This window comes from Eutrigla gurnardus (assembly GCF_963514095.1).
Source record: "Eutrigla gurnardus genome assembly, chromosome: 2".
NCBI classification, from domain to species: domain Eukaryota; kingdom Metazoa; phylum Chordata; class Actinopteri; order Perciformes; family Triglidae; genus Eutrigla; species Eutrigla gurnardus.
Genome location: NC_139916.1, coordinates 21291147 through 21309853, shown reverse-complemented (window position 1 = coordinate 21309853; position 18707 = coordinate 21291147). Strand labels below are relative to the sequence as shown.

General features: G+C 42.6%; 2 protein-coding genes across 7 annotated transcripts in view; one reads left to right on the top strand and one right to left on the bottom strand.

Annotated features, from left to right (window-relative positions):
* The window catches only part of arl6ip5a (ADP-ribosylation factor-like 6 interacting protein 5a), a 467731-nt gene that overhangs the window by 152157 nt on the left and 296867 nt on the right, over positions 1–18707 (bottom strand). The gene's annotated exons all lie outside the window — the stretch shown is intronic.
* itpr1b (inositol 1,4,5-trisphosphate receptor, type 1b) overlaps positions 1–18707 on the top strand; it is an 83854-nt gene that overhangs the window by 35359 nt on the left and 29788 nt on the right. For 2 of the 5 annotated variants that reach the window (XM_084036657.1, XM_084036655.1), the window contains 4 exons: positions 6382–6417; positions 7327–7374; positions 8032–8161; positions 10694–10878. In XM_084036657.1, coding sequence (XP_083892783.1) covers positions 6382–6417; positions 7327–7374; positions 8032–8161; positions 10694–10878 — 399 coding nt within the window. The remainder of the gene's footprint in view (positions 1–6381; positions 6418–7326; positions 7375–8031; positions 8162–10693; positions 10879–18707) is intronic. The other 3 variants (XM_084036658.1, XM_084036656.1, XM_084036659.1) reach the window with 2 other exon arrangements.

Genomic DNA, 18707 nt, shown 5'->3' with positions numbered 1-18707 from the left:
CTACAGCCTGCCTATTATGGCATCTATATGGAGCAACAACATTTCGCATCAGATAGAGTATGGGAGTTTTGGGCCCCATGTGGTGGGACAGAGGTTGATTTTTTTATTTTTTATTTTTTTCTTCTATCTTTTGATCATGACACAATCATGTACTTAGACGTGAAGAAGATATACAGATTTTGGTGTGGTCACACCAAATGTGTGGTGCTAAGTCAAAGTCAGTGCAAAGAGAAATTTTGTCATTCGTGTGCGTTGAAACATTTCAACTTGACCAAGACATTTGCTTGAAGTCAGTGTTGAGATTCTCCACTTGTTGCCACTGATGTCTTGATGTTGTCGAATCAGAAATCTGGAGCGTCTAGCTTGAGAGACGCGAATAAGCACAAATTACACCAATTAAACATTAAGCACATTCTCCCCAGCTGAGCTGTACATTACCTATCTCAGTGGTAGTGGTATCAAGATAATAAATAATTAATAATAATAATCATCAACATCACTGAGATGTTTCTATTTTTCTGGTTGCTCCATCTACATGCCACACAGCCCCCTGATAGATGGTGGTGAGAGAGCATCTAAACCCTTTGCCACCATTACAAGAGCGCGTGTGTGTTTGTGTGTGTGTGTGTGTGTGTGTGTGTGTGTGTGTGTGTGTGTGTCTGTGTGTGTGTATGTATATGTATATATAGTTGGGGATTCTCCAACCAACAGGTTGGACCGTCTGCGGAGTGGTGTGCATGTCATGCATGTCCATTTCAAAAATACGTGTGTGGCGGTGACCTGTAGCCTTAAGGAAGTGGATAAAACAGGTTTCTCCTTTCTGTTTGTGTTGGCAAGTAGTTGTCACGGGGATTATGTGTGTGTGACTACTGAGGAACCATCTCTCATAGGTCACTGGTGATAAATATCACGGGACTGTCCTACACAAATCTATTCATAGTTTGTAGGATGGTTGTTTAAGAAACATGTAGTTATGTTTTTTTGGTTGTTGTTTTTTTTTATTCTGTTTGGGGTGATATTTTCAAAAAAAATGTTTGAGAAGTTTTAGGGTGCTATAATAATAACAATAGGACCAAATCGTTTTTGGATGAAAGATTAGCCCGTGTTTCAGTTTACTTTCATTGGACTGCTGCAGTTCTCTTTTCATGCAGACCAGAAGTCAGTCCACTCACGTTAAGCTTACTCAAGATGGGTTCTGGTCTTTGGACCAATTTGAAAAGACAAGATACATGATCCCTATTCCTATTTTTTTTTTTAAATTTGTGTTATATTTTCTTATTTGGGGTATTTTGTATGTCTAAAGTATTGCTTTTAAACTGTCGTGCAGCATTTTATTTGTTTCTTTAATAGAAATGTACTATCAAATGAAACATTCCTAATTCTCTCAGTACACTTATTTATTTTCCGGACAGTCAACCAAATCAAAAGATCTTCATCAAGAGACAGCTTATTAGATGTAACAATGCCATTCGTTGCACTTTTAGGACAACCTTGGAAATCCACTTGCTACCTTTTTTTTCAGGAGCTTTTTAGATGAGAAGTCATCGAGTGTGCTATGGAGACTGCTCCTATCAGATCAGATTAATCCCCATGACAACCGCGCAAAATCCATCCACTGATGAGGTCTGTGTAATGTGGCTAAATCCCTCGTGAAAAGCTAGTAAGCGGACCTTGTGTTGGGACTGTTTGGCACAATACTTATTAAATTGTTCCATTCTTCTTCTCTTGAAATCAGTAACTTGGTCCCTTCTGAAAGCACCTATTGTCAGAGCAGGAGAATCTGTCCTGGCAGGAAAATAACACTGAGGACGGTGGGCAAGTCACTTAATCAAGAGGCAGCGGAATGCAAGGGAAGTTGACATGATGGTAGTTGGGGAAATGGCCAAATTGTCAGAAAGGGTCTTTCCAGAGTTGCCAGGAAGCGATATGCTCTCAGTTTCTCTGTTATGTCTCTCTGTCTCAATTTCGCTCCTTCCCTCCCTCCTTGTATGCCGCTTGGTGCTGTGGCAATGGAAAGTCCCGGCTTCCACAAAAACAGGGCTGTTCACAGAGAACGCCGCTTTTGTCTTTGTAACTCCTCCCATATTGTATGCATCTTGAGAATGTACATATACTCCCTCACCGCCCCAGCACATGCCGTATGTCACTCATTCATGCACACCCTCGTTTCAACAACAGCATGCAGTGACGGCTGTCGGCATGTGTGCGGATGCCATTCAGATGGGAAAACAGCTTCCTCTCGGCAGAAGCAACATAAACTGCCATGATAGCTGTTATGTAACCTAGCGTTAACCCCGCTGCTGCTCTCTGACCTACCCTTACACACCCAACGCCCACCCAAAGGTCTCCAGGAATGAGCACAGCTGTCAGTTTCTGTCTGTCTGTCTGTCTGTGTGTGTGTGTGTGTGTGTGTGTGTGTGTGTGTGTGTGTGTGTGTGTCAACAGGATATGGCAGAGTGACGGTTCCCCCATTAGCAGAGGTTACTCATTCTTCCAGAAATGGCAACATGATAAAATGTGAGCCTGAGAGAGAACAAGACATGAGCGGCTGTCATTGTCAAGCGCGATCATATCATCCTCTGCATGTGTTAGTCTTTCCTTGGTGTGTGTGTGTGTGTGTGTGTCTGTGTATGTGTGTGTGTGTGTGTGTGTGTGTGTGTGTGTGTCTGTGAGTGAGAGAGAGAGATAATGTGTGAGCTTCTTGTTTGCGAGACTGGGAGTTTGAAGGGGTCAGATGGATATGATGTCTCTGTCTTATTCTGGTGATGTAATACTGTACTGTAATGCCCATACATTATGGTTATATAAGGGACTATTTCTATGTGTGTGTGTGTGTGTGTGTGTGTGTGTGTGTGTGTGTGTGTGTGTGTGTGTGTGTGCGTGTGTGTGTGCGCGCGTGTGTGTGTGTGTGCGAGAGAGAGAGAATGCGTTTCTCAAGCTCAGTTTATCTCCCCATTATCCCGGCCAATTACCGTTTGTTTAGCTAGTTATTTCTCGAATACCGTTTCTTCATTTTGCCTCATACATTTTTCTGAGAACATCTCAGGCACTCCTTTTGGATTTTTGCATTTCACTTTCACTCTCTCAGCCTTTTTTTTTTTTTGTTAGTGTGCCACCTTTCCATCTGCCACTCCCATCACTAACTCTGCCAGACTGCCCTCAGATAGACTCTAGCTTGTCCTGGTTTGTCCTCCTGCCTGCTAGTGTGGGTAATGTAAGGAGAGACTCCGGGCTGTTGTTTTTTTTCTCGGTCAACAGGGGGAGCTGCAGACGTGCCTCAGCTATACGCAGTTTCCTTAACTCAATGCTGCACGATTCTTGGGCTCCAGCCAGTTCTCAGGAAGCAGTTACATAAGAGCCAACAATCTTCTTTCCCTTTTTCCCCCCTCCGTTTTCCTGGAATTTTAAACTCTCCACTGATGTGTGACCTTTGGTGGTAATTGGCAATATAAGTGCAGCAGAGATGTCTTCAAGGAGACAGTAGCATTGGTGCACCTCCACCTAGGCAGACAGGCAGGTAGGGTAGATTGGCGGGGATGGGATATACTTTGGGTAGTGAGTGTGCACTTCATTCAGAACCATCATTCTAGCCTTTTCCCTAAAGCCTTGTTTTCTTTGATTATAAACAGCCAATTTCCTTAATGACCCAGTGAGTTGGGTAAAGCAGTGCTCCACGTGTCTGGCTGTTTTGGGATTTGGCAAGGCTCTCTTTAATGTTAAACTGAGTTAAACTGAATGAGGGTCGACACCATCCCGGGAGGAAAATTCACATGTTTCTGGTCAGCAAGATCATGTGACTTTAACTGCCTCCGTTTCTGCAAAATGCTCTCATTGTGTTTATGTATGCCTCTGATGGTTTTATCATACATCCTGGGAAGCACCAATTATCAGGTTAAGCCGTGCAGCTGATGCAAATTTGTATACGCCGATCTAGGTCAGATTATCATCCCTCACTTTATGTCTCTGTTTATATTGTATATACTATATATTATAGTCATTGTTTATCGTTTGTTTAATGTTATTGTCCTCAATGTTTGCACCTTTGTCACCAAGACAAATTCCTCGTTGGTGTAAAATCCTTCTTGGCAATAAATTCTTCTGATTACACAAAGGGTCATGTTCCGCCAGCAGTTTGATTTCAAACCAATTAAAAGACGTTGGCAATGGTGTTGAATATAGCTTTGGTTGCATGTGTGATGCATCACCGGTTTTCTGTGGAAATCAGTGTGTTGACGTAAGAAGGGGCTTGATATAGGGGAATTCCTGTCCAGTTGCACAATGAATCAGCATAAAACAGGTTACAGAGGGAGACATAATGTGTGCCCATGTTTTAGGTTTTAGCTTGCATTTGTTGATTAGTTCAATTTACTGTGTGTGTGTGTGTGTGTGTGTGTGTGTGTGTGTGTGTGTGTGTGTGTGTGTGTGTGTGTGTGTGTGTGTGTGTGTGTGTGTGTGTGTGTGTGTGTGTGTGTGTGTGTGTGTGTGTGTGTGTTACTTTCCCTTTCCTGAACAGTGCCTTAGGCTATCATTTCATTTGATTTTATCCTGTTTTATGTCAGTTTAAACAAAATGCTATGAATTTAGGGACTTGTGCCAATTGATGAAATCATCGATCAAAACTGTTTCCAGTAGTTTGGCAAATGCCCTTAAAATTGGCTGCGTTTTTTAACCCATTGCAGCTTTTCCGATACAAGCCAACATTTTCTGTTGAAGGATTAGCTGCTCAGATTCAGATTTGGGGAGGAAAGTGACATTTGGTGATGAGGTCATTTTATTTTAATAGTTTACCACTGTTGTATCACTTAGTTTTTTGTTAAAGGTCCCATATTATGAAAAACAGGTTTTCTCTGGTCTCTACACCTATAAGCTGGTCCTCCCTGAGCCTGTCAACTCCCAGAAGGAGGAAAACAAGGGACTCCTGCATGGTCTCTGCAGCCCACCCACTGGTAAAACAGCGCTCCTACAGGCTGTTCAGATTTAGCTCCTGTTGTTACGTAACGAAGGGAGTCATTTGGATAGGCCGAACTCCTCTGATAGGAGATATCCGAAAGGGGGCGTTTCGCAACACAGTGCGGAGAGTGCAGCTCAACTTACCGGTTGTGGCGCTGGTCGATCCAGCTGGTGCTCCGTGAATAAATCCCGGTGGGTGGGCGGGTGAAGCTGGAGACAATTCTGCCTCTGTCTCACGCGCTCTGGTGCGTCTTCACTGCTGCCTCCGGTCGGACGGAACCCGGGGGCGCGTGTCCGTCAGAGTGCCATGCACGACGGTCCGGGTCTGGTCTCTTGCGTTTCATTTTTAATGACAATGTGCCGGCTACGGTCTGTGTTAGCTTGTATGTGTGTGCTAACTACTTCACATCGGACTGGTTCAGTAACGAGGGTCAGTACTAAGCTGGCTTTGCCTCGACACTGACCCTCATAAAAGGATCTGTCCCAACCATACGGGACCAGCAACTTCACCTGAGCCACATAGGCGAGTCATAGCGATACATCCACCGTAAACATTGGCGCATGCTGCCGCTAGCATAAACGACATCGTCTCCGTCTCTTTCCAAGTAGGCGATGACAGACGGAGCTTATTAGCATTTAAAGGTGCAGACACAGAACCAGCCTTTTCTCAGCAAAGCTCATTTGAGCAACTTTTAGACAGCTGAAATTCAGGACCACAGATGGGTTTTGGGGCAATGCATATCGAATCCAGTGTTGTTGGACCTCTGACAGCTGTGTGGAATTGATGAAAAACAATATATGGGATCTTTAATACAAAATGTATAATATGTCTTCATCAAATACGTCAGTAGATAAGCTGAATTGCATTCCCCAGGTCAGAAATCTGTTGGATCACAAATAATTATCTTGCAGCCTTTTATAGCAAACAATTAGCACACTGAGGTGAATATACATATTGGTGAACAGATGAGTATGTATATTTTTGCTTTGAAAAGCGATGGTCTTTCTGGTCCTCGATAGCGTGCTGAAGGTCAAAACACAGAATCTCTGCTTTCCTGCTGCAATAGGTGAATGCTGCTTATCATCCATGCTATCCCATGAAAACACGAGACACGTTGAAAGAAAATAACTTCCTTTATTCTGTAAGCAATCCATTATCACCAAGGTCTCAGAGAGCTACATGTTTTTTGTCCTCCTTCTGTATGCCCCTAGCTCTTTTAAGTTGCGCACATGTATGCGGTGCAGTTGTGCATGTGACCAGCTATCTTGTTAAGCAGCACAAGGTCAGATACAAAGAAAATAAACAAGTAAATGGCAGCCTTTCGGGTCAAGTAGTATTTAAGGAGGGTGCTTCTCTTTGGAGTCAGGAGTAACATAACTAATTCAACATCTTCAGACTCTGACTAACACCATCCTTTTATTTCCAATCAGCTGGCACCTCCAGTCGAGCCTGAAGTCCCTGCCGAGGTGTGTTTAAGACCCCTATTGGCCCGCTGCCTGCTAATACGGGTCACTGTCATATTTTTATACTAACTGCATCCCATTACTCTTGTGTTCAGTCATAAAACGTCTCTTAATCCTAAAAGATGAGAGTGACATCCTATCATATGTTTTGGATCGCCTCTTCGTGCTCCCATATTGAATTAAGCCACATATCCGCCCTTGTGTGTATGATCACTGCGTCCCACTTGTCCACTAATCAATTCCTTGCCGATTCATCATCGTTCATCTTTATTTCCACCTCTTGGTTTTTGAGCAAAGTCCAATTTCCTGATCTTCTTTCGGTGGGGGGAGGGGGGGGGGGCTATTGAAGTCATGGCTGAGGTGTTTTTCCATGCCAGATTGGTGCTTACAGTGTGTGTCAGTAGCTCATGGCTCCATTATGTAACCTGGACCTTTTTTTTCTCCCTCATTTGGCTTGTGTTTCGCCCCCTCCGGCAGCTTGTCATTCTCTTATGTAAATAATTTGGGCTCTTTTAGCTTTGTGACTGTAAAATAATGAGGAAGGCACTGCAGGCCAAATAGTGCAACGTTTCCCACACTGTCCCGTCATAGGTTGGCTTAAATAACCTGTGACATGTTTTCCCCTGAATAATTTAACTCCATGTAGGTAGTGGTGTTTTAGAATGAATATGTGTGTTTCTTTGCACGCAGCCTTGCATGACTTTGACTCAACCTTCCCTGACACAACCACTTCCCTCTTAACTGCATGATCTAATTTGCACCCAGTCTCCTGCATGCTAGTAAAGTCACTAATTGCACTGTATTAACACCCTGATTTCTGTCTATTTTTTTTCTTCCAAATTTCCTCTCCAACCTTTTTTTTTTTTATTATTCTTATTTTGTTGCTTTCTGCTAACTCACCTCACTTTTAAGGAGCTTGATCCCAGCCAGCCACAGAACCAACTGGAGGATCAGAGGAGGGTAGGTACTGAGTTTGGTTTGCTGTGGTCTGGTCCAGGCCTCCATCTTATCGATGGTTGAAACTGACTGACTGATGTGATGCCCTGTCAGTCACACTGCTTCCACGGCATGGCACTCGCTCCCCTGTCACTTATATGCTATGTAATGTGTGACAGTCAACGGCTGGACGTCGACGTTGGGTGTTTATCTCTTCTTTGGCGGCTTGTGACACGTTTGGCCCAGAGGGGCCGTGTAGGTGACTCTGCTGCACTGATTTACATCTAACCAATAGCAGATGGGAGAGGTCAGAGGGAAAATGTCAATTATGAAGATGCTCTCTGTTGATTTCTTCCATCTTATTACGATTAGTCTTCAATTATATGCTACTCCTCCTTTAAAAAATAAAATAAATCATATTTTTTCCCCTTTTTTTTATTTGTATTTAATTCCATTCAAAAGTCCATTTTACAGGTGTCCATCCAACCTTGTACCTTTTTACAGCCATGTGTGCTTTTTGAAGTGGGACTTTTAGTGTGATTTAGTGTATTATGGCATTAATGTTCTGGTCTTGAACTCTAACTTTAGCGTAATAACACTGACTTTAGGTTCCAACTCTATTTCTGTGACACGGTTAACCTTAACTGGATTTCATCTCCTAACATCCATTTTCACTGATAGGGTGAAGTTCTGCGGCAGATCTTGGTCAACCGATACTATGGGAACGTCAAACCTGGTCAGAGGAGAGAAAGCCTCACAAGCTTCAGCAGTGGTCCACTCTCTTCTGGAGTACAGGGGAGATCACCTACAGGTGTGTGTAGTAATACAGTATCTGTGTATCCGATTGGTCACGCTAAAGATAAAATGGGATTATTTGAAAATGACTCTGGGATGCTGGCTCAGTGCTGCAAGCTCAACACACATAAAAATCCCAAATTGAATTAAACACTTAAATAGTTTAGTTTACTGCTCCCAGCTGGAATATGTCGGGGTAAATAAAGAAAAAGCATGAACCTTTCAGCTCTAGTCACGCCATTTCAACTAAACACAAAACATAAGAGCACAGTTAGCCTGAATTATAGTATTATATGGTTACACCAGCCACAAAACAGTCTTCACAAAAGGTGTTTCATAAAGCTTTGGAGTCATTCAGAGTCTCTTATTGTCCAAGAAAATCTTTTGACCCTTTCTAATGTTGAATCTCAGCTGGCGGCAAGCAGCTAAGTGGGCTAGCAGCTAAGTGGGCTAGCAGCTAAGTGGGCTTGCAGCTAAGTGGGCTAGCAGCTAAGTGGGCTAGCAGCTAAGTGGGCTAGCAGCGCCATGGTTGAAACAATAACAGTGCTGACAGAGCTCACAGGGTTTACCTGGGGATGACCCCGAGGGTAAGTGCTAGTCCTCCGAGACGATGCAGTGTGTCACATGCACTAATATTCACACATGATCAGAAGTAAACAAAGCACAAATAAGCTTGGATTACGACAGAGGGAGAGCTACTCTATCTTGTTTTCTCCCATATTAATATATTAATGCTCTGAAGTTCTAATTGGGCACCCTTAACACAGTATAAAGTGCAGAAAATCATACCCACACAAGGCATTCCCATCTTTTAAATCTTTGTATTTCTTAGGGAAGAAATTCTTGAAGAAAGAAAGCGAGGAAAGTTATTTCCGCTGATATTGGGTAAACGTTCACATAACACAACGTAGAGTTAAACTTTCAGAATAATTTCACATCATTGCATGGGTTTCAAAGGAAAGTGTTTACAGGTTACGTGGAAGTTCCTCACATGTCGGAAATGTTTGTCTATTAGGTACACAGATTACAAAGAAGAGTCATAGTGGCAGGCGTCACTGCCAGTTTCCCCTTTGTAGCAGTAAACAAAAGATAGCTTTCACATGGACGCCCACCGGAACTACACTATGTTAAACTACAGCAGGATACATGTTGGGCATATGTGCATTGTGTTCACAACAAGACGTTAACTTAACTTAATTGTAATTGAAAACAAAGTAATAGATTGTTTGTAACTAACATGTCTTCATTCCAGCGAGTCACTCAGTGTCTCTCATCACATCTATGACTCATCGTTGATCTCTAATGCTTTAGAGCAGAGAAGGAAAACGATGTTATTCACAGCCATGGCCTTGTACTCCTTTAAGCCCTTGGACCTCGGCTCCGCTACTGAGCATACTGGCTCTCTCCTCAGCATAACGTGGGCCGTGTTGTTGCCAAGCGACCAGGCTCTGTCTAGAATGGGATGTGTTGTTGATTCAGTGGCTCGCCCAGCCAGAGATGGCTCTGATGGGTGCTGTTATCTCACCACTGCTTTCCTGGCTGGCTGTGGTAGCCAGCAGCAGTAGGAGTTAAAGGACCTCCATGGATTACAGACACATCTGAATTGTTATTTAATCGCTGTGGCTCAATGGATAGAAGAGAAACCATGCAAATTCACAAACTCTTCTTACCAAATGGCATCCAATATAAACATGCTTTAAACATCAACAACATCGTACCTTGGTGCCCGTTCATCCTCCCCGAACAGTCCCCAGACCCATTGGGAGAGAGCTTGAGCTTTCGTTATTTTGCACTCAAATAATTTCATAGTTGTTGGTTGATTGAGGTGTAGAGGGAGGTTGACTCATATGTCAGGAAACCAGACTAGTCATATCTGCATCTGCCGTGCATATCTGGTTTGATCCATTCTTGCCTTTATAATCTAAATACTTCCTTCCTCAGGCCCTTCGCTCCCTGCGGAGCATAGCCCATCGACAGTCCGTCTCCATCGTACGCTATTTTGCGTTGCTGTAAATTTTATTGCCGATGATTCTGCAACCTACTGTTTTTGACCATATAACCATTAGCAAGAGGTTCATATTGCATTAGGCCTCTACCTTTTGACCTGGCCAGCATGGGTGACCCTACCAGAGAATTTATAATCTGAATAATTTCCACTAATGCTAACAGTGATCATAGCGTTAATGTTCAGTTTCCTAATCTCTTTCTTAGCTTTCTTCACAGCTTAACATTCTCCTGAAATTTAAATATTGTACACGTGTATAACATTTATTTATTGTTATTAGTAGGCTATAACTAACAATAACACTTAATTTGTTCATATTGTCGCAACGCACGTTTAACATGAATGCACTTATGATCTGGATAAAGGCATTCCTTAAACTATATCAAACGTGCAATATGGTGGAAGGGGGCAAACGCTTAAATTGCATTAATTCATCAAATATGATAATGGTTGGTGACCCATGTTCTATTATGTAACCTGTCTGCAATCTGAATTCATCAGCATTAATATAGATGCTAATCATTTTCCCTTCTGTGTGAATAGTTGTCAGCTCTGGGGTCGGAGATCGAGGGGACCTGAGTTTGGCGGAGGTCCAGTGCCACCTGGACAAAGAAGGGGCTTCTGATTTGGTTATTGATCTCATCATGAACGCGACCAGCGACCGGATCTTCCAGGAGAGCATACTGTTAGCCATCGCTCTGCTGGAGGGTGGAAACACGGTCATCCAGGTAAGTGTGGCTTATTGGGTTCAAGAGTACAAAGCACAAAGGGTGCAGAGGATGTCAAGTGTTAATGGGGTCCAACACTCTTGTGTCACCTGCAATTAAATAAAAGCATTCTCTTCTGAGAGGTATGAGCAGAATTTCAACAGGGCGATGTTATCTTGAGGGTTCAAAGCCGTGGTGTGAAGAATTTAAGTTATTCCCCTGAAGGTCCATGGTCGTCAGTAGACAAAAATTAAGGGACCAAGGAGAGAAAGGGGAAAGATACTCAGTTGTCAGTGTAGCAACCTGAGTGCAGTTTAAAAAGCTAGACTTCACAGTGTGTGTGCAGGAGGCATCCTGGTGTGTTTGAATTTTAATTACATCTTTAGTTGAAGTTGAGTTGATTTAGGGTGAAAAAAGGGAAAGTGAGTTTCACCCATGTGGAGGAGAAAGGGAAGTCAGAAAAGAAGAGGAACAGTAGTCTGCTGGGAGAGGTCAAAGCCGTGCAGCCAGACACGTCATTGCCTCCCCACAGCCAGCCGGGGGTTGCTAAGGCAACACTAACTCTTTGCAAACCTCACAGCACGCAGGTTAAGAGGGGAGAGAGCTGTTTGCAACTGCATCGTGTGTGTGTGTGTGTGTGTGTGTGTGAGTGTGTGTGTGTGTGTGTGTGTGGCTTGTAAGTCGTCTATCGGTGCGTTCTGGTTTTGTGGTGTGTGTGTGTGTGTGTGTGTGTGTGTGTGTGTGTGTGTGTGTGTGTGTGCGTGCTTTTTGTGTTCTCTGCATAAACAGGCCTGTTGCATAATAGCCTCCTATTTTGCATAGTGTTGTTACAATGGGTGGGGATCTTTGGGAATCCTACGATCATTTAATTCCTATTCTTGCTGCCTGGATTGAATAAATAGAAAGGGGAGCCTAATTTTAGGCTCTTATTCCACTGAAATGTAACATAACAATACAGAGAAAAAGTATGCTGCTTGTAAATGCACAAGTTAACTGCTTTAATTTGGAAGGACTTTACGGTCCGTAACAACTCAGCTGGATTTAACACCTCTGTATACACAATGTACACACAGGTTCCTGCGTGACTCCTGTTACGTAAGCTAGGCAGCAGCTTAATGTGTGTGTTAAGCTGCTGCCTGCCTCTCTGCTTGGATGAATGACATCCAGAACTTCAGGCCTCCTAACATTCCAACTGGACACTTAACTGGGTCATACCTTGCTGGTGGAAATATAGAAAGGAAAGGGAACCACCTTTGGAGGCCTCCTGCGAGATCCGATATATTCAGCAGCTCTCTGCCTGCTACCTGAGGAAAAGCCTCTCCCTACAGCCTTCCTAAGGCCACATCAACTCAGCTGACTTATCAACTCAGCCGACCCGTCATTTCATGTGCTGACTGGCTTTTTTCTCAGGTATGATGAAGAAGCTCAGTGTCCACTGGTGAAAGTAGCCCGTGGCATGCATTTAAAACTGGGCGTGGAACTTTTTTGTTTGTTTAGTGCACCCCAGGCCATCGACACAATTATAAAGACGTTTCTTGTTTCCGAATTTAGGTTGGGTGTTTTTCTCCTTCTTTAGTATGGTCTGGGGACAAGAGCGCTTTGTTGAACAATCATGTATGGTCCAGAGTGACTTTACAACATGTCAGCAGATGCACCACATTTCCTTGTGTTACATAATGATGTGTTGCCTGCCCCCTTTTTAGGACAGAAGGGTTCTTGTTGTCTAAATGAAAAGCAGGACAAAAACATGCCCACAGATTTCTCCAAGCAGTCTGTTTGTTTGTTTTATTGATGTAAACCAGGGACGTAGCCTAGCCAACAACTTTCCTGGGGGAAAACGAGCACAAGAGAGATAGCTGTTGGTAAGCTTCATCCAGAGGCTCGGTGCGAGCTGGACTTGATATGACCACCTTGAGGACTGATAATGGGTCAGTCCTACTAGCTTTTTCCTGGCTTTCCCCCTGCATGATGTGTAAGAGTAACACACTGAACAGGCCGCTGCTGCTTCCCCAGAAATGTTTATCTAATGGCCAAAATAATGAAACACTTCACCATGATGCCACGCGGTGGAGAGGCCATTAATGAAGTATCCAAAACGGCTATATCCACTGTATTCAGTCCAGATATCGCTGTGACTACGAGTACGGGCTAAAAAGTGAGTTTCAATAACTGGATATTTCACACAGCATGCTAATCATAGAGTCATGAGAACGTGTCTAGCCGTGCAGATATATGATAACATTGTACAGGAATGACTGATGCAACTCCCCCATACATACTCACTCACGGCTTATCATAGCTCAGCATCTGCCCATACACCGACAATAATTATTTTGGTTCGTCACTAAGCACGCCATCACTCACATTCCAAAGGTTTGAAAGGGTCTAGCTATCAGCAATGAAAATTGACCCCTCATACATGCCATGTGCTCGTTACTATATCACTCTATGGCAAATTTGGGAGTTGAAGAAATCTGGCATGAATTATTGATCTGACATGAGTTTCCATAAGTAACCTGTATGGGGTCAGTTCAGTCTCATTAATAATGAACGCACAGAGAAGGATTCACAAATCTGTTGTGATTTATATATAAATGACTCTTTTCTTACAGATACATTTCAATACACACACAAATGGATATCGCTATGTAAAAATGTAAAATAAGACCATAAACAAAAATACATTTCACAAACACATTTCTGATCCACACACAAATTTCTTGTTTTTCATAAATATAATATAAATCCATAAATATATGAATTAAAAAAAACTTGCAATTTTCATAAAAAGAAATGTATTTGTATGTTGTTACATTTATATACAAACTGTTCAACTTGAATTTACAAGCACTTTTCATTTGTGAACTTGTTTGCATTTGTGCATGAACTTGTCTGTATTTGTGTGTGGATTTTTGAGAATCTCCTGACGTGGCTGGATTCACAAATGCATTTTTTTTTTCAACAAGAACTCTCTGTAGCCAATCAGATGCCTCCCTCGTTTTCAGCCAATCACATGACTGCATTCCCACGAGGGGTACTTCACCATGGCCAGAGCACAGCTTTTTCTCTGCGCATTTTGCGTTGCTTTTTTGGTAAAAGAAAAAACAACAAAAGGTACTTAAAAGTTATTTTATTCTCTCTCTAGCCAACGTTAGCTTGTTTGTAGCTAGCTAAATCCATTAGCTAGCTAACGTTAGCTAGCTCTTATAGTCAGCACTTTGAAACCAATGTAGAAAGCAATTTACCTATTAGTTATTATGGTTTGCTTGTAACTTATTTTTGCATACATTAACAACAGGTTAGTTTTAGCAAGCAAATGAGCAGTAAAGTTATGTTTTTTGATGTAAGTCGGATCATAGTTAAGTTAGCTTATGATCTTTTGTCTATAAGCATTATATGGCTAACTAGTTAACTAACGCAAATGCGCAAAATGCGCAGAGAAAAAGTTGTGCTCTGGCCATGGTGAGGGACCCCTCGTGGGAATGCAGTCATGTGATTGGCTGAAAATGAGGGAGGCATCTTTTTTTAATTTATTTTATTGACATGTGCAACATCATCACCTTAACAGGTTACATCAGTATGAAAAGGATTCACAAGTGGAAAAATATTCATATATAGTTGAGTTACAAAGTGTTAGAAGTGCTTACAGTATGATGTCATACAAAAAAGGGGAAAAAAAACAGACCAGATAAGGGAGACAGGAAACTAAATAAACATGATACATGTCGTGCAAGGGGGAAGAGCATAGCCCTTTTATGTCTTAGCTGTCGTTCACATCCGTGGGAAAATCTTTACAAACGCTGTGCTTTGGCTCCTTTTAGTATTTTTGGGGATTTTATGTACATTTTAAGGAAAACAATAAATTTGGGAGATGACTTCAGGATTCTATTCTTGTGAATGAAAAATAGACATAGAAATTACATTACAGCAGAGTTCATCATTTTTGTTTTGCAAGGTCATACCAAAAGTTATATTATCTTTAGAGATAGCAGCTGGACAAACCAAAATATCTGTATAATATGGCAAAATAAAAATATATGGTCCGTAGTTTCAACATCGTTCTCACAAAACGAGCAAGTTCTCATCAAAGTCGAACCGTATTCTAAGCAATTCCTTAGGGGGATAAATGTTGTTCATAATTTAAGTGTCTTTCTTTTGATTTGGGTGGTATAGGAAATGTTAGATATTGTTCATATTGTTCATAGTTTATCAATTCAGTCTTATTATCAAATTTGTTTAGGATGTCATTTTTTGTTTTGTCGACCAGGAAATAATTCTTCAGTTAAGCACGAGGGAGGCATCTGATTGGTTACAGAGAGTTCCTTGTTGAAAAAAATGCATCCTTGAATCCAGCCACGTCAGGAAAGTGTCAAAAGTCCACACACAAATACAGACAAGTTCACAAATGAAAAGTGCTTGTAAATTCAAGTTGAACAGTTTGAATATAAATGTAACAACATCCAAATACATTTTTGATGAAAATTGCAAATATTTTTTTTAATTCGTATATTTATTGATTTATATTACATTTATTTAAAACAAGACACATTTGTGTGTGGATCAGAAATGTGTTTGTGAACCTTATTTTTGTTTATGGATTTATTTTACATTTTTACATAGAGAGTTATTTATATATAAATCACAAAATACATTTGTGAATCCTTCTCTGTGCGTTCATTATTAATGAGACTGAACTGACTCCATAAACCTGCACCTGCGTAGATCATCATTGACAAGATAACGTGTTGTGCGACACGTATGCCAACACCCTCCTGGTTGTTGTGCGGCGATAAGCAGCAAATACTGTGACACTAATAATGAAACTCGAGCAGACACAGAGCACAGTTTAAAACTACACTCTTGCATATGCATCAGCACATGCACGCACGCCTGGATAAACTTAGAGGCTGCAAAGCTTATTCCAAAAACAGCCTTCGGAGAGAGCGTGTGTTGGTGCACGTTATGTAAGAGAAGAAGTGCAGCTCCTTCCAACCTTCCATCCGTCTCATCAACACCGTCTTTGTGACCTCAGATCCTAACTGTTACAGGACCAAACAGGTGCCACCACTCTTGCTCAATAGGCGTGTTGTGGCACGCTGACACCCCCAACCCCTTCAAAGCATGATTTACTCCCCCCCCTCCACCTCTGCACGGTTCATGTTCACTTTACAGCTACCTCTTGGAAGGCTTTAAAAAGCTTCTGCAAAGTGAGTTTCCAGGCATCAGCGTCATCAACATACCAGCACCTTCCTAACTACAGAGTGGGCAGGGGATTCTCCTTTTAAAACTCAGTTTATAGTTTATAGACCTTTGATTATTTCAATCCTGCCCAGTGCAGCGTTTCGGTCTGTTATCGTTGTTGTTGGATGCGTTTCATACTTTGCTTGGCTTGCTGCCTGCACAGAATCTTGAAAACACACACTCGTGCACGCATTTCACTTTCATTTCAACCTCCTGTCTGGCACTTCAAAGAGCAGATCTCCGTGGTTACCAGTCGGGCGGTGGCAGTGTATGCCGCCGAAGCCCTCCAATGAGCACAGAGATGGCTTTGTCACTCACCAAGGTGTCAGGCTGGAAAGGCGGGAGACTCATAAAAAGAAAGGGAGAGCTGGTGGTATAAACAGGCCTTACATAACCGGCCCGTGTTGATGCCAGGAGCTGGGGTGGCAGCTGACAGGGAATGGAGAGAAAAGCAGGAACCAGAATAATCATGAGGAGTCCCCGCTGTGCCACCATGTTGAATCTGTGGAATACGAGAGTGAATGGGTCGCCCTAAACCTGCTGTGCTGAACATGAGTGACAGACGCAGGACCAGCAGAGCTCCCAGGAGGCTTGATGGTTCTATAGTGAAACACGTAAAAAGGCTAAGCCACCTGGCTGCCACCAGGCTGATTGGCTGACTGACCACTTTCTTTACAGAGTGACTCAGCAGTCAATGGGGAGACGTGGGGTCTAAATTTGATATATAAAGTTCAAAATACTTATCAAAGTTCCAGTTACATATCTTTTCGTCCTGTTTTATGAAATTGGGCACACACACACACAACTTTTTTCAGTACCTTACTTTTAGGAATTAAATAACAGTTTCCATAAAACCATTTTTATATCAAACAAAAGTGGTCAACCTTCTGAAAGGTTGCAAGTTTCCTCAAACATGGTTGTTGCAATGAAGTACAGTCTGATTGTGAATCAAGCCTTTGTGAAACAATGTGCGAAGAGTACTGATGCAGGCAAGCATTTGATGGCAATTTTTAATATTTGAATATTTGTTGGTAGAAAAAGCTTGAGACCCAGCCCTAACTTTAACTGACTCTGTTGGCAGCAGTGGTTGCATGTGGATACATTCCCCCCGCGGCATATATGACAGACAAGTGTTGACAAAACGATTCCCTTCACATCTGCCAAGAAATTGAGTTTTTACGGCCACAGTCATGAGGTGTATTTAATATGTTAATCTAGTCAAGTTGCTTTCCTGGAGCTGTTGTCTGGAGGAGTGCTTGTATAAGTCTACTGCTGACTCTTAATCAGATCACTATCAGTGAATGACCCCATCTTGTCAACAACATGATGTTGATGCTTGAAAAACAAGCAAGAATAAACTGTTGCATAAAATAGAAGGCGGATTTGCTTAATACCATTAAGTGTCCTGCATCCCTTTTGTGTCAAGTGATCCGGCAGAGATTATGTCATCAATTATCTAATAGGTTTCATGTTTTCAAAGATTCTCGTTGCACCTAAAGTCACTTGCGTTTTGTTTCACTGTCTTTCCACCTCTTTCAGAAACTAATCTGAGTCGAGCTAAACCTGGAAAGAGTCTTATGTAACAGGCTTTCAAAACTGCCCCAGAACCTACGTATGTGATAACCCCTCAGCACCACCACCTCTCCTCCCATTTTTGGACCCTCACTCTCACACCACACGTTCACTTCGTGCCGCTCTGGCACTGAAAAGTAGGACAGGGTTTTCCTCTCTCCAGTGCTCACCCTCTGAGGGCTGATGTAACAGGGTTAGAGCTGAGGCGCTATGTGCCCTCACTGTAACCACTCAGCTGATTACAGGTCTTATGTAAGGAGGGATTGTGGAGAGGAAAATGGGACAGAACATATGAGCCCGTTGCAGAAAAACAATAGCCCCATGCACACCAAGGCTTTCAGACAAGATTGCCCTTTGCGTAGTTCATCAGAACCTCCGCTTGACTTTACGCATGCTGACTCCAACTTTTACTGTTTTACAGCTGAAAAGTGCATAAAAAGTTGAAATTTGTGATCCAGCGCAATCATATGCAGTTTTTATTACAATGCGAGTTCAGTGAAACACGTGTGTGTTTTAGCTTTTACGCTGTATGTGTTGTGTTGGCACACCTTTCGTTTTTGTGTTTGCACATGCACACTGTGTGTCCTCAGCAGGGTGTGTAGCCCTGTATTTGTGTCTGCATGTATTTGAGTTTGACTGCATGTAAATATCCCAGAACTTGTCCTTGTTTGTGCTGTAGCTCGCCTGTTCGTGTTATCACCCAGCGTAGTCCTCAGGGTGCCAGAAGCATGGTCTGCAGGAGGGGGAGGGGGGGGGAGAGCAGAGAGCAGATGGTGGGAAATCAGGTGAGCATGGCGAAGCCTTGCAGCGTGTCTTGCACTGTGAGAGGAGGCTTATGTAACTGCTTCCAACTGAACCTCTGGCTGTCGGCAATGTGCGCAAACTGTAAGAGAGACAATGATAAGAAGTGGTGGTTATTAAATAAGAACGTGTCCTCTGACCAGCTGGGATCGGCTCCAGCCCCCCCCCCCGCGACCCTGAATACAGGATAAGCGGTAGACGATGGATGGATGTCCTCTGACCTTGAAGACCTTGAC